The sequence below is a fragment of the Blennius ocellaris genome (genome assembly GCF_963422515.1).
Source record: "Blennius ocellaris genome assembly, chromosome: 1".
Classification (NCBI taxonomy): domain Eukaryota; kingdom Metazoa; phylum Chordata; class Actinopteri; order Blenniiformes; family Blenniidae; genus Blennius; species Blennius ocellaris.
The window spans coordinates 25,909,840-25,926,822 of NC_137650.1; the positions used below are offsets into that span (position 1 = coordinate 25,909,840).

At 40.3% G+C, this 16,983-nt stretch overlaps 1 protein-coding gene across 1 annotated transcript; it reads left to right on the plus strand.

Moving 5' to 3' along the window:
• Nucleotides 1-4,224: 4,224 nt before the first annotated feature.
• Nucleotides 4,225-16,022, plus strand: gas2b (growth arrest-specific 2b; the record flags this gene model as incomplete). Its single annotated transcript, XM_080497819.1, has 7 exons — nucleotides 4,225-4,447; nucleotides 5,436-5,545; nucleotides 6,270-6,411; nucleotides 8,348-8,411; nucleotides 9,584-10,148; nucleotides 10,248-10,355; nucleotides 15,807-16,022. The coding sequence occupies 7 exons, from the start codon at nucleotides 4,225-4,227 to the stop codon at nucleotides 16,020-16,022; spliced, it is 1,428 nt and encodes a 475-aa protein (XP_080353945.1).
• Between the last annotated feature and the right edge of the window lie 961 nt (nucleotides 16,023-16,983).

A 16,983-nucleotide genomic window follows, 5' to 3' on the forward strand; every position in this document is an offset into this window, starting at 1 on the left:
GAATAGAAACACTGATACGTGCACAGGCCTGTGTGTGTGTGTGTGTGTGTGTGTGTGTGTGTGTGTGTGTGTGTGTGTGTGTGTGTGTGTGTGTGTGTGTGTGTGTGTGTGTGTGTGTGTGTGTGTGTGTGTGTGTGTGTGTGTGTGTGTGTGTGTGTGTGTGTGTGTGTGAACGTATGTGTTTACAGACACGAACGCTCGGCTGTGCGGGAATATAAAGGCTGCTAGTGTCTGAGAGACGGGCCGCTCTGACCTTTGCCTCGCCTTCCCAGCAGAGCCATCCTGAAGCGGAGGTGTGATTCTTGCACTTGGATGTTTTGTTAGAGACAGAGGCTCTCATGCCCTGTTGGTCTACCAGCCTGAAAACTTGGCAGGCGGTGCCCTATGCATACACCTTGTCTGTGGCCCATGTTAGCGTGACCTGTTTACAAAAGACTCTTTTCACCATGTCCAGTCAGAAACAGTATTTATACAACCTGGATTCACTGACATACATATTGTACGAAGGCCTAACCGTGCATCTTCTGTAATACAAGGCCACATCTTTGTTTATATAGAGAAACTGTTTGTCAAATTGGCGAGTGAGTTTTATCTTTAACCCTGAGTTACAGGTATTAAACCGATGCACATGTGTAGCAAAAGTAAATCTTCTCTTCATTTTAGGAGAAACAAGTGTACTGATATGGAAAAGTACTGTTTCATCTTCATTTTGTTTTCATTCATTGGCCACATTTTTTCCACAATTACATCTCTTCTCCTTGATTTCTTTTTGTCCACTCGTGTCTTACACACGTTGTTTCCCTCACATTTTTACTGTATGAAATTTTCACAAAGATACTAAATGCACAGACTTATAAATTCCTCAATTATTGCACTGAGTAGATATGCAGTGATGCACACTGAGAAGGCAACCCAAAATTCAGACTCCATAACAAACAGTAAAAGGTTTGAAGGAGGGAAATCTGACATCTCTGCCATACAAAGTATTGGTATTTATTTCCCTGTATTTTCTGCTATTTTAACTATCATGCAACTCCATCCAGGTGTACATTCACTTGCCTCTTAAGCCAAAAACTTCCTTTAGTTAGTCATGGTATCTCTGTCGGTCTACTGATTCACCAATTTGTTTCAGAGTGAAACTTGTCATCACGGGTTTTCGGTAACGTGTTCACAATGAATTGTGATAAGTTCATCATGCCCTGGATTATATCACTGAAAACAAACACCGGGCTGAGTAAAGTACCTACCAGAGATTAGTTAGTGCTGATGATTAGCTTATGAATACATCATATCTACAGCTTTATCCTGTTCTGGTTTGATGGAGCCAATCTTGGGTGACTAAGGGCAAAGGGATGGAAGATCGTGGACAGGTCACTATTCCATCACAGGGCAAACACAGACACAAACACACTCACAATCACAGACACTTTGGGCTCACTAATTTAGTTTTGAACTATGGGAGGAAATTGTATCTGGAAGAAACACACATTAACCGAAAGACCCGGCCTGGTTTCAAACCCACAACAGTCTCGCTATGAGAGCACGAAGTGCTACGCCAGGCCAGACGTTTCGAGACTGACAGTGTGCTGGTGCAGATAAAACATGGGTCACAGATATTTATGAATGTTAAATATCATGTGCATTCATCAGAGGAAGCTTTTGGATTAATTGCACTAATAATAATAATAATAATAATGATAATAAAGATATAAAAATAGGTTTCATAATTCCCAGAGAAAATGCTGTTGTCTTTCAAGTGGAAGTAGGCGCTACAAAAACAATAATTCTGTCAAACATTAAGACTCACACAAATGCAAATTGGAGTTAAACATGTCTGTTGATGCTCAGTTTATAATACCGGGCCTCATAAACAGCATCATCAGTGCATCAAACAGGATTGCTTGTGATTCTTTTTTTGTCTTCCTAAAATGCTCTCTCGACTGGTGGATTGCACACTGAGGTTTTGACTTTCTAATTGGCTGTTTCGACTGTAACTGAACATAATCCTGCATGTCTTTGTGGAAGCCATTGCTGCATGTTCAGGCTCACATTGCTGACATTTGACTACAGAATGTGAATGTTGTGTATACTGTTTATATTTCAGGCAGAAGGCCAACACAGTATATAATTCCGTCGTATGCTTTGTGTTCATTCATCTTAACAACCTATAAATCAACAGCTGTTTTACTTAATCTGGACTCCCGGTCATAATTTGTCTGGCTACTTAAAGCAACACACTTCTACCATCATAGATTCTCATCTTGTTTCTCTTCACGGCTGATTTTAGTGTGTATATTTACTTTATGATCAAGGTTTAAAGTCAGTTACTAATGTGTATGTAAAGTGCATGTTAGCGAGCAGACCCGGTGACCCGCTGCATATGTTGTCGTCCTAATTCAGGCTGATTAGCAGCGAGTATTACTGGCAGTCAGAGCAAGTCTCTGCATGGGGCTGAGCTTTACGATGGAGGCAGCTCTGGGAACAGGGCAAATGAGCCATGCAGCAGCACCAGGAGACTGGCTCAGGCCTCTGACTGTACATCTTATTAAACACAAGTTGCCTGCAGTCAGTCAGTTTAATCCGTTTGATTAATGGTTGTGTGTATTGCTTGCTTGTCTACACATGGAAGCTGATGTTGAGGCCAGTGAAATGGTTTTCAGCATGTTTTGTTGTTTTTGTGTTCTCACTTTGAAGAATCCACAGCTGCTGTCTTTAGATACGGTATATTATGTTAAAGTGATTTACGGTGTTCTTAACCGATCATGAAAATGTGTTTGATATTGATTTTAAAGGGGGATTTATTCATCGACAAGCATCTTGTTCCAGACTACTTGACTGAAAAACATTTGCTTTATGAACCTCAGATCATCTGAAGCTGATGCTACTTTTAAGCCAAATTGTAACCCAGGCTGCTAGAACATTTACCAGAGAATCTGAGACAGGAGGATAGTGCAAATATATCTATAACAAAACATAAATATGATTTTTAATTCACTATCTTTTATGTTTATTTGAATCTGACATTTCCATGTTGCACACGTTACTTCTTTTATTGTGTGTATTGTATCAAGTAACATTTATGGAAGTCTGTACCTTTGAGCAATACTTCCAGAAAGCACTTTGAGTTGAATGTCAATGTCTGAAAGGAATTCTACTGATAAATGCGGATTGTTTTCACATTATTTGGGGGTTTTCTGAAAAAATATTTAAAATGCATTTAATCATACACATCGGGAAGATGTGGAATGTTGCCAAAAGTTGAAACCAAAATATTCGTTTTAATTCAAATAAGTGTGTTTAGTTTTAGAAAAACAGCTGTTTCTCCTCTTCAAAAACAATCATTTTATATGGTTTAGAGATGGAGGTACAGGCCAGAGGAGACAGAGAGCTGAGTTGAGAAGGGGGATTTTTTAACCAGATGTGAACAGAATGGACAGGATTATGAAGAAGCACATTAGAGGAACAGCTCATGTTGGACAATCAGATGTGAAAGTGAGAGAGACGAGGGTGCAAAGGTCTGGTCACAATTCGAATGTAGTAATTATGTAGCTAACAGCATGGTGAAGATGGAGCACCGAGGCAAGAGGGAAAGAGGAAAGCCAGTGACTCAGGACACCCAGGAGGTCGGTGTGTGGAAATAGATTACATATTGAAACACTGGTTGTAATGCTTTTGTTGTCTCTTAATTGGAAGGTGGCAGGTTTGATCCCCCTGCTGTACAATGTGTCCTTGAGCAAAACGCTGAACCCCAAATTGCCAACAATGAATGGACTCAGTGCCTTGCATGGCAGCCGCCTCCACTGGTGTGTGAAAGTGATTGAAAAGCACTTTGTGGGCGGTTAAATTAGTGGAAAATTGTTATATAAGTGATCTCCATTTATTCTATATGTGATGGTTGCCTTTTATCCCTTCTGTTTTTTTATCTTATTTATTTGAACCACCCCATATAGCCACCTACAAACAATAAATAGATGAAAGTGTTCACAGCGGCAGCAAGAAAAACTAAATCAAGCTCATCTTGTGATTTGTAGTAAAATGTTAAACTGTAAAACTTTGCAAGTAAAAGCAGTTATCCATGAAAGAGAAGATAAATGAAGAACAGATAAGCGGGTCTGATCTTTTGTCTTTTACCCATACATCATGGACTGAATCTAACGATAAATAAAAAAAAATTTAAACAATAATAATAATCATCTCTTCCTTCAGGCAACCTGGAACTGAAGCATGGATAGTGAAGGGGGAGTGATGGACAGCGGCCTGGACAGTCCTCTGAGCCCCAGGCAGCTAACCGGACTGGGGATGAGTTGTCTTCTTTCCCCAAAGTACAGACACCCGGGGCCGGGCCTTGCCAGTCCTCAGGAATACAACCAGTGGCTGCCTTACCGCCACGATGCAACCTTGCTCCCCATGAAGGAAGATCTGGCTTTCTGGCTCAACACCATGATAGGTGAGGAACTTCATCTGTACTGTAAACCAGTAACATCTTCCAACCGTCTGCAGAAATCAGCAATACCATCGTACAAAACGTGAAACGGAAATCCAGATTTTCAGCATCTGAATGAAATTGATGAGAGAAAGAAGGCTGCAGTCAAGTTTGATAAAAAAAAGAGCCATTGACCCATTTGTTTTCATGAATCCCGACAGTGGCTCTCGATGAGGGCAAGTGTCACAGAGACTTCGGGGAAAGGGATGTTTCTTCCCTCATTTCCTCATTGTGAAAAACATACATAAGGGCCGTGTACATGCCACAACCTGTCGGCAGAAGTCTGGAAAGTGAGTCAAACATGATAAACTTCTGACTGACACAACACACAGGAGAGGTAGAAAGTATGTCAAAACAGATTTTAGGCCAGTGAGCATGACGTCCTTTGAAGCGGAAAGAAAATTATATAATTAGACACAAGTATCGTGTTTTTGGACCAAAACTAATTGCTGTTGCTTGAAGCTTCAAAGATTTTCTCAGACGAAACATTCCTGTGGTCGAGAGTGGTATTTTGTCAACCTGTTAATCAGAAACACACATGAGGGAGTGTGGTCCATTTACTGTATATCAAGGTTTTGTTCACTGGAGAATATTTGTATTACAAACTTTTAATTGTTATTGGTAGATTAGTTTATGTTCATTTTCAGAATGAGAAATATTGTAAAGGCCGAATCGTACCATCTCATTGTAGACGCCTCATTATTAGAGGTGTTTGTATCTTGTTTGAAGGAGCTGATGGATGAATTCAAGAGGAAATGTAAAAAAAAAGTGGATCTTTCTTAATTCCATGTCATGGACCTCAATGCATGACTCCTAATGCGGTTCACAAATAAAAATGATAAAAAAAACAACAATGTGCCATAATTATAATGTTGTTTTTTTTTATTATTAAAAAACAAAACTAAATTACAATGCAATAACTGCTTGTATTGTGTTTGATGTGTGCTCTCAGGGGTGGAGCTCACAGCAGACAACCTGATAGAGAGGCTGGATAATGGCGTTCTCCTCTGTCGCCTGGCACAGCTGCTCCAAGAACAGATGATTCAATCGAGCAATGGAAAGGTGCTGCAGCCACACAAGAACATGCAAAAAACTTATTTTACCAGCACATCAAAATAAATAATCTGTCATCACTTAAAATAAGCCAAGCAGAGAGAAAATAGTTCATAAAAATGTCAATTTTATGCTGTTCAGTGACCTGTTTTTGCCAGTTATGCAGATATGTTGAATTGCAGGAAAGCTGTTGTGTCTAAATCTTTCTTTAAGAGCAGAGACAAAACCTCCGGAGCTCCAACTGTGAAATCAGGTCAGACCTGAGGGAGGCAGTGAGACCACCGAGGAGCTGTCTGAGTCTGCACCTGCATATTTCAATGAAACACATCTTGTTACACTTATGTTTTGACAAGTGTTTCTTTTAATTGTCTTTCATGCATAACAAAAACTTGGGAGGATTTCTTTGTAACAGTGAGTGTGTTTATACTCTGATTTAATGTTGGAGAAGGTCTGTGGGATGGTTATTACTATAATGTGTCTGTGTACCCAGAAACGGTTATTAACATATGGGCCATTGAGTAATAAGGGAACATGTTTCTACAGCAGACTAAGGGCCTCTGGTTCTCTGTGTGTGTGTGTGTGTGTGTGTGTGTGTGTGTGTGTGTGTGTGTGTGTGTGTGTGTGTGTGTGTGTGTGTGTGTGTGTGTGTGTGTGTGTGTGTGTGTGTGTGTGTGTGTGTGTGTGTGTGTGTGTGTGTGTGTGTGTGTGTGTGTGTGTGTGTGTGTGTCTACAGCCCTTTGTAAGGAGAGTGATCCGCTGGCGATCTGATGCAACTTCTGGATCATTCTTCGCTCGAGACAACACTGCCAACTTTCTCTACTGGTGTCGAAAGATTGGCATTGATGAGGCTTATCTTTTTGAGTCTGAGGATTTGGGTAAGTGAAGACTGGAGATGGATTCCTAATGTCATGGAGCTGACTTTTTTTTTCTTTTTGAACAATGAAATGCTTTCAGTGAATTGCACCTTTATCATGCTCCTGATTTAATTACTTAAGTTAACACTGTTTTCAGGCAAGCACTTATGTCTGCATTTAGTACTCCATTGCTTTCAGGAGAATATCACATCAGTTTAAATCTATTAACTGCTCTTAAATCACAATTAATCTTTTTTTTTGTAACCTCTTACTAAGTTCATCTATTAACTCATCCGCATCTGCTTTATGCAAACCAGGATGAAAGAGGTCTGCAGCCTGTTCCAGTCAACACAAGACAAACTGGAGTATCGGCCATAAACAGGCCAGCAGTCACACTTCATTTAGCAAAGTTTGGGATATTAATATCATTGATTAACTGGACATGTAGATGTTTGGTTTAGCAGAGTTTAGCAATGGTGCAAACCACTGCACCACCATACCACCCCTTTTAAAGACTGAAAAGTATTCTGCAGAATGTATATGTGGCCTGTTCAAAATAAAGTGTGTATGCATTCTGATTTTTCCGAATAGCAAATAATCCTTATCAGCTACATCACTTCTGTTAAGTGTGTCATGCTTGGTTAACCTGTTTTATTGATTACTTAAAATAGATTAGTCTTATTTCCAAAACTTGTATTCTATTCTACCATTAAATTGAAAATGAAATTAATTATTCAGTATGTAATTTATTTTTGCCTTGGATTGATTACATAAAGTTTGAATAATTTCTCTTAAGTGCAATATTTGAAATTGAACATTATATTCCTTGATGGGAAGCTGCACTTGTGATTGACACTAAATGTGTTTGTGCCACTCATTATATATATAACCTTCACCTTTCAGAATCAGTATCATTTCACACATCTTTTCCACATGTGTTATATTTGCATGAGTTACAGCAGCCTGCGAGCTTGCATTTAACATGCTCTATCATTAAACCTACAGTACTCTGGTCTGTAGTCTTACTTGGGCATGTCAATGCAAGGCGTCGCATGCGTGAGAATGATAATGTGCAGGTTAATCCCCACCAACAATAAGCCCCCCTTCAGGCCAGGAACTTCACCTAACTCAGTGAATGATGAGTAGAGTAACCTCTCTGTACTTCGATAGGAGTCAGTTTGCAGTCTCACAGGCACATATGACATGCTTTTCTTTTATCTAATGGATCCCGTTTACAAATGGATGATATTGATATTGGTTTTTCTTTGTTGTCTGATTTGTAATATTTCTATGACTAATTATTGAGAGTGTACCTTGCTTTGCTTTTGGCCACTTCCGCTCTAACTCTCTCTCTCTACCTCCCTAAGTTATCACATAAACACCTCCATGATTGGAAGGGAACAGCCAGAAGAAAAATAATCTTATATTTAGCAGCTAAATATAAGGATATTTTTCTTCTGGCTCTTCCCATCCAATCATGGAGGTGTTTATCTTATCATTCAGGATGTACTGTTGTAGAAATGTTTTGCTTTCATGAAAGGAACAAAAATAAACGAAGGCAATGAAATGAAAAAAATGAAAGTGTGTGTCGATGCATGATTTGATGGATAATAAGCTGAAACCTGGAGTTGTGCAAGCTATTATGATCACCTAGTCACAATTCTAACATATGTGTGACTTTTTCTCATCCAACCTGAGTGATTCATTTCACTTCATTTCCTCATGCATGAATAGTGAACTGGAGGCAGGAGAGTTTTGGAGGAAGCTGTCATTCCCTCATGCCCACATCTGCACATACAGAACCCTCAGGAATTATTCCTCTTCAAAGAAAGAGATGCACAATAGCTACAGCTCCCATTATATTTTGACAAAGGCGGAAGTTTATCTCAAGAAATATCTCTTCTTTCATGAGAAACTTTGTCTTTCTCTTTGTGTGTACGTCGTGTGTTTCATGAAGTCCTCCACAAGCAACCTCGGGAGGTGTGCCTGTGCCTGATGGAACTGGGACGCATTGCAGCCAGGTGAATAATAATCAAACGCCTGTATACTGTGTATACACACTCAATACTCTATGCCCTAAAACTAATGCTATATGTTGGTTGAAGTAATTTGTTTCTCCTCAGAGATGCAACAGTAAATTGAGAACTAAAAAGTTGCAGTCTTCTATTGGGACAATAATTGCTAACAAAACAAACAGCTGTCGTGAGGCATATTGTGCAAGATAGCTTTAAGTTCTACAACAATGCTGGGTCAACACAATGCATGCTGGATGGATGTGGCATTTAACCAGCTGCAAACAGGAATTGTGGGAGTTGCTCTCTTGCACAAAATGTTTGTAATCTGCTATGGGGATGTTTCTGAAAATTGTCACACCCTGTGTTTATTTCTTTCATAGGTTTGGTTTGGTTTGCATTAAATTTAGACTGACTCCATAACTACATGAATCAAGTTCAAGAGAGTTTATTTGAATTGGACTGAATTTTTTTTTATCTGGGAACACAATTTAAAATATCCAGTGAGTGAGTCTCAACACCAGAAGTGTCAAATTTATATTAGCTCAAGGATCACGTATACCCCAATTTGATCCTGAGAGGGTCAGACTAGTTTTATACTAACATTTCTTCATTATTTCATTCCATTAGATATCACGAGCATCAATGAGCTTGCAGATTTAAGTATTATGCTATCTATGTCTACTCTACTCTGTGGGAACTCGTATAAAAACTGTACTTATGAGTGAATTAGAAACAGCAGTTAGTTTGAGGTTTTGTTTGTATTTTCTACACTTTACTAAGTCATCGAGCAGACTGAAATGGACTGTCTGGCAGGCTAGTTTGGCCCATGGGCTATATGTTTGACACCCATCCTCTGGGTGGAAACAATGTTGATTTATCTTACTCTTATTCAGTGTATTTTTTTTCCTTCTATTAATTTTAATAAACTCATGCACAAGCAATTTTTTACTCATGTTTTTGCTGGCATTTCAACATTTCTTTCAATAGAGAGCAAAGATTTTCTCCATATTTTGGGGAATTTCTATACTTAATTGCTACGTTGACGCACACTTTCTATCCACTGAATGTTCACTCATAATGGTATGAACCCAGCTGTCCTTTGTAATTTAGGTTCCCCTATTTGAGAATCACATTTCTCTATAGGATTGGTGATATATATTGTCAAACTTTGCTTTCAGATATGGAGTGGAACCACCAGGGTTGGTGAAGTTGGAGAGAGAAATAGAAAGGGCAGAGGCAGAGTGCTTATCTCCATCATCCCCTCTCTCATTTTTCCCTCCCGCATCACTGTATTCACCACCAGAAGAACCCCCTCCCCCTCCTTCTCCCCCCCCTACTCCCCCTGCTGCCCTCACTCTGAGCACAACCTCTGCGTCTGAACCCCTTGCTGCCTCCCGTGCCTCTGATCTTCCATCAGCCACAACAAACCCAGTACCTCCATGTTTATCCCCTCCTCAGTCCGCCCTCTCAGCCTCTAACCCTTGCACAACCACAGTCTCAACACAAACACCTTTGTTCTCTCCTTCCTGCACCGCCAGCACATCTCCATCAGCTCCTCAATCAGCATCTGCACCGAGACAAACCTCAATATCTACAACCAAAGTCTGCACAGCCACTCTAATCACCCGACCTTCCACAACAACAACACCTCCCGCTACTTCCCCACCTGCAGCCCCGACTCCTCGTTCATCCACGAACTCCTCAAGCCGGAGGACCACGGGCACCAACATTTTGGATGACATTGTAGGCCTTTCATCTGTAGTGGAATCAATTTCTTTCTATATATGCATATCAAAAATGTATATTTGTAACTAACTTGTCTTCTATGACTTTTTATTCCAGGTGCGAAATATTATTGAAAATCCTTCCTGCAGCTGTCCTGCCAGGTTTGTGGTTGAGAAGCAACCCAAAGGCTGCTACCGCATTGGGGATAAAGTTTTATATATACGTGTAAGTATGCAATCGCAAAGCCAGTAATCTCTTTTATATTCAATGAAGGCCAATGCTGGTTTATGGCCTGCACGTTGTTCGTCCGTGGCCCACCGAACCTATGCCCCAAAACTAATGTTTGGTAGAACATTGTTCAATTGAAGCATTACCTTTACATGAGCAAACATTGCAGACAAAAGCATTTGGTATCTTTTTCTATTTAATTCCCTACAACAAATATATACATTTGAACAATGTGACCTTTGTCTTGATACAAGATGGTTTCATGCTTTACTAGTCTGTGAGGTACAGCCAGTAAGTTTAATATTCTATATTCTTGTCAGTTTCATTAATATGGCATTATTATTGATATAAAATGTGTTCTTTCTCATTGGATCAATATCATATAAGAACACAGGAGAGTACCTGACCTTCATCATCATGGAAACAACACATTGGACACTTATTGAAAATGACATTTAATCAATGAGAAATATTTCTTTAAAAATGTATTCACCTTGGAAAAAAAATAGTTTTGTCTTTTTATACTAGTAGCTTGAGTTAAAGTTTTGGCCTTAGTCCTGTACCTCAATTCTCTTTATAGTTCACACATTTTATAGTTCATCTCCCATGTGCTTCCATTTCTTCCATCAGTTATCCCGACTGTTAGAGTTCGACATTAATGTGACCTTTGAAACCAGTTGGTTCAGTTTGTCCTCACCAACCATAACCCAGAAAAATGGGTATGTTCACTTCTGTCTCACTTGGGCTGACAATGTTTGAATCCACTGGTGATATAATGTCATACTAAATGTGGGGGTGTGCTCCATGATTTGTGAATTATAAGCTAAGCCTAATGACTCACTCAATGACGGTGCGTCACAGAGGCTACAGCGCATAATGATACAAGAGTTAGGAAGGCCATCGGGTCATTAATCAACAGTTGAGTCAGCAACAAGTGCAGGGTGTTACAGTGAGTGATTTGCATCACTCGGGATGGAGGTGTTGGTGTCTTTCAGCCTCCCTGAGTCATCCTCCACCCGTATTCATCTGTGTGAAGGCCCAAGGAGCGGGAGGCAGGGTTGCTTGGCAACCAGTGGTCAGGATAAGACCGGTCTGACAATGATTGTATTCAGAACATAGACCTTCAGCGGAGAGTTCAAACCTGGAGGAAAAACAAATACATCTCTTTCAGGATGAATATGTGAAGGTGTGACCCTGGTGTGTGGTTTAAATGGCAGCCCACAAGGGAGTTGAGCTCCGTCTCTGTGTGCATGGGGGGGTTTGTGAATATGAGAGGTGGGTTTTACTTCACCCTCTTTATGCATCTGTCCATCTATGCTAGGAAAGAAATATAACACCTTTTGTATATTCAGTGCGCACTGCTTGCCATTCATAGTCTGAGGAAAAAATCTTTTACATCTTTTTTTTTTTTTAAACACCTCAGTTTCACATTTCCATTGTGCCAAGCTCTCGGAGAATCAGTGATCAATCATAGGTGTAATCATAGGGCATTTTAGTGAATGAAATGTTTTACATCTAAAGAAAATTACTTTTTGGAAACATTTTGGGAAGGCTTGAATAAATGGGGCTAAACTTATATCTGTACATTCTCCATCAGAACAACTCAAAAGATATCAAAGACTACATAGCGTTCATTCACCCCTCAGAGTCAAACAGACGTGCATCAGAAAGTGCTTCGCTAATTGAAACGAACTGCAAACTGCTGATCAGTGCTGTCAGAGCAGGTCCGGCTACATTTCACCTGGATGACAGATAACACATTTGTACTGCCCATTTAGAAAGTAATGCTCCCCTTGGAGTCACGGAACACCTGTTTCTCCAGTGCAGAGCTGTCAATAACACAGGAGCACACGTTTGAACATCACATCAAAGAAACCTGCACCAAGGTGATGTGATTGTCAAAGTACGACCAAAATGTTTTATGTATTCATCAAAGATTTAGCTAAAACAAAAAATACATATCTGTTGAGAAAATTTGTAAAAGACAAATATAATTTTTTTAATGTCTAGATTTTTGCACATTTTTCTCATCTTGTTGCTTATCTTCCATCTGTTATCTTGCGGGCACTTTCTACTTTCTCTATAGCTCTCCATTCATCAGTTTATTTGCTTTGATTACCTGCTACACAACTTGCGCTGCTCTCTTTCCTTAACATCTATTTGCTGACAAGCGAACGCACCTCAGCTGTTTGAATAGGGCAACGCAAGCCCATCGACCCTCACGCCATCCATTACCCCAAAGCCTACAGCTGCCTGCATGTGTGCAGAGAAACGAGCCATAAACCTCCATTACCGTATACCATGATAACCTCTGTGCCGCTCCTCGGAGAGCATCCCATTCAATGTGTACAGACCTTTTTAAAGAGCAGATACTATTGATTACCTTAGACAAGGTCATTAACGGTGGGGTTTAATCAGACAGCTTGTTAATGAGCGACTGAGCATGACCGCCTCCCCTCACATGTTAACAGCCCCCCCCCATCTCCCTCTGGAGACTATTCAGTCTTCAGTCATGCTGGCCTTGGAGTGCTTTGCCATTCTTTGGTGTATAAAAAAGAGGAAGGCTTCTCTTTCTTCTCTGCAACCAATTAGGCTCTCCTTCAGCTTTAGAGCAGGGACACTGTCTGACTGTGTCAGTGGAAGCAAAAGAGATTCAAACACCTCACAATATCCTGCCACGTTAGTCCTGTGTTTATCATGCTGTCAGAATAAAAGACTCACATAACAAGTACTTTCATTTTGAGCAAAGATCGTCAAAATGAGGATGATGAAGTTCTTCGTTCAGTTTGGCATTTTGATAGAAAAACACTTCATCATCTTTCTTTCTTAAGTGCCCTTGAAGAAGGCATTTGCTCATTAGAGACTGACTCAACCTCGATCTCTGACCTCACAGCATAAGGGAAAAACGAGCCTACAGACTGAATACTGTCAAATTGATAACTTGGTCATTGAAGCCTCTCTAAAATCTTCATGTGAAAACAAAACAAATCCGCTGTACATGGCTGTCTGTGGGCTGAAATAAAGGTATATTAAGCAAACAGCTTGAAAACGCTTGTCGTCACATCCTGTCATTACCAAAAGTATTGAAGAGAGGAACTTATTAATCATATTTTGGAGGTTATGTGTGACTTTAATCATCCTATAATTTACTTACCCTGACATTCTTTTTTTGACCTTTAGCAATTTTCTGTCTTCAACTCAGACCCGAGCAATGAAGTCCTGGCTTTCCTCTGTATGATTTATACCATGGGATACTCAATTTGTTCTAGGCATGCTCATCTTCTCTTAAGTTCTCTTGACAGGAGTCGACTCAAAATCAGATGCTCTAAAACCATAAGTTTGAATGATCTTTGTTTACTCTCTAAAGAAAAATGTACAAAACCAAGCATCATCCTGCAGAGACGAAACAGTTCAGATTGTGTGCCAATCCAGTCTGGTTTAAATGAACAAAATTCTGTTTGTTACACTTTAAAAACATAAAACTCTGGGAAAGGAATAGTTACAGAAGGTTTATTGTATCTTTTAGAGCTGCAGGTTTGTGAAACGCTTCTTTTAGAGTAGCGATGGTTTCAAATGTTGCGCGCGCACACACACACACACACACACACACACACACACACACACACACACACACACACACACACACACACACACACACAAAGCAAGAGCAAGAGTACTAACCACTGCTCCACTGTGCAGCCCTCTGTTTGAGCCTCTACAGTAAAATTGAGGAACTGAGTGTACTCAACTACATTAGAAGCAGTGCATGTGGCTAAAGCCTGCCTCCTACTGGTGGATGTCAGTACGACTCCTCCTCCTTGAGTACACTCATGTATATTTCAACAGCAGAGGGGAGAGGGGATCAATGGAGCTGCCAGGGAGGACACTAGGGAATCCAGACGCTGGTTTATGGGCTGCAGACGTAGCACACTTTGTACGGAGACCACGATGGGAGGGTATAGATACACAAATAAAAGAGTCTGCTGCCTGACAAAGAGGACTTGTGTGAATATACTCACCACGGAAAGATGCTGACTGTGTTTTTCTTTGACAGTCAAATTCGCATAATAGAATAGGCTTTACTTCAGGCTTCACTTGTGTACTGGTACATAATATGAAGTAGAATCGAGAGAAAATAAAAATACAGAATTTCCAGACATATATTTGATAGTATTTGGATAATTAGATGGTAAGTCGTCCTGATGATTTTAACATTGCAGTATAGTAATGTTCTGCAGGATAGTAATACCTTATCTTGAGGGATAGTCTCTAAGCAAGAGCCTATAAAACAAACTTTGAATGGTGACTTTTTATAAAGGAGACCTGTCAGATTGATATTCCATCCACATCCGACGGGAGAGATTTTTTTTTTTTTGTCTTTTCAGGTTGTCAGACTTGACCTCTGTCAACCTTAACATTTTAATCTGCAGGATGACAGCTGAGACGGACCACATCTTGGGTTTCCGCCATAGCTGCATGTGCCTCCCGCCTCAGTGCATGTGTCTGTGCTTGTACCATTGATTTAATTTTTTTCATCTTAAGCACGTGACATACACCTCCCCACATAAAAGGAGCAGATCTACTTGTATTATCACATTGTTAATGGCTCTGTAATGAAGGGTTCATTGGTGATAGGGCAGGCGGGGGGGGGGGGGGGGTGCTGACAGAACAATGGATGGCTTTGCAAGGCCTCCTGGGAATGTTGATGCCTTCTGGGAGTTAAGGGTCTGTGCTGAACCCATCTCAATTTTTCCTCTTTTTCCCAGGCTTTATATTGTGGCAGTGGTTGCCATGGCAGCCAATGGTTTTCAGCCGTAAGGACGGCCGTCTGTAAATTATTTTTGTTGATGCGGATGCACCAGACCTTAATGAAACTGCTATAATGCACCGGCTATGTAGCAGTCGACATATTTAAAATAGTGCTCATTAGGTGGCTTGGGTCGCGTAGCTGTGTGGGTGTGCCTTTGTGCGTCACTGCATGTGTGTGTGTGTGTGTGTGTGTGTGTGTGTGTGTGTGTGTGTGTGTGTGTGTGTGTGTGTGTGTGTGTGTGTGCTTATACATGGATTAGTGTCTTGTGTGAGCTCAGCTGGTGCCATGAGTTGCTGTTTCATTTGTTTTAATGAGATTTTGACAAAGCTATCCGAGAGATCATTTGCCATTCATACCCCGAGCTGCACATGTATATGAATCCTGGAAAAATTGAGTGGTGTGTGTGTGTGTGTGTGTGTGTGTGTGTGTGTGTGTGTGTGTGTGTGTGTGTGTGTGTGTGTGTGTGTGTGTGTGTGAGTGTGTGTGTGTGTGTGTGTGTGTGTCTGTGTGTGTGTGGAGGAAGGCTCTGGTTTTTATTAAATTTAGAATTCATAAACATACATCACCTCGACCATGTATGCACACTTTCTTACCCAGAATCCTCTGCCTGATTGCACTCTCTTATGTCACATTTACAGATGCTGAACGAGCGTCATGTGATGGTGCGAGTGGGTGGAGGCTGGGAGACCTTTATAGGTTACCTGCAGAAACACGACCCCTGCAGAGGAGGAGGAGGAAGGCTGGGAGGCAAATCCGAGGTTAGGGCCTGTCGGGACAAAGCAAAGAGGCCCAGCTTGAACATCTCACCTGACAGTTACATGGTGGTCGGCGCCCATTACCGAAGCAAAAAGTAAATCCACTTCAGATGGCAGGAAACACTTAATCAGACTAAACTGCACAATTCTGCATCAATTCTAAACCTTTACACCTTTTATATAAAACAAAATATTTTCTGTCTGCATGGTAGATATGACTATTATGTTGTACCCTGTATCTGTATTATCCAATGGCCTATAAATATCTATTTTTATAATTGTATGAATGCAATTATTTGTCGTTTAACACAGTGGTGACTGTCTTGGGGCCTAAATATGTCAACTGGAATGTACTATATTCATTATATTAGAACCTATACGAAAGGAAACAACAGCAAGAATTGAATTGAATTGAAACATAGACTGTTGTAATCATAGACCTTTTGGGGCGCTCCCCGAGATTAAAGTGCCTGATCTCTCAAAATTGGATTCAAATGTATAAAAGAATAAGGTATTTTAGAGAATGTTTAGAAACCACTGGATTAACAAATACCTGGAAACCTCTTTTTTCTCTTTTCACCACTGATTGACCAATCACTTTTTATGATAAACTAAAGAAATCATCAGTTTGAACAGTCATGTCATCATCACATCCTCTGTTAAGAATGATGTTATTTACAAGTGCTAATTTATTATAATAAAGTTACTGGACATAAAAAAAAATATCAACTTTACTGCACATTGTTGTAAAGCACCTATTAGTTTATCTGTTATATAGCTATAAAGATCTGATGTTTTGGACCTGCAAGTTTTTACTCCACTGAAATTAACTTTTGTTTTTTTAACGTGAGGTACTTAACGGACTTATCTGTTCATAGGTATAAATAAGAGCAACATTTAAGAGGAACATTCTGACACATACGCTGTAGCTTGTCATATTTTGTTCTAGACTGTACCTCACATGGGTGGGTGTACTTCTATAGCACAGGATTGTACACAGTGAGCCTGTCAGAGAGATTGGATGACTGCAGCCATGAACAGGAAGCTTCCAGTCCCCCCT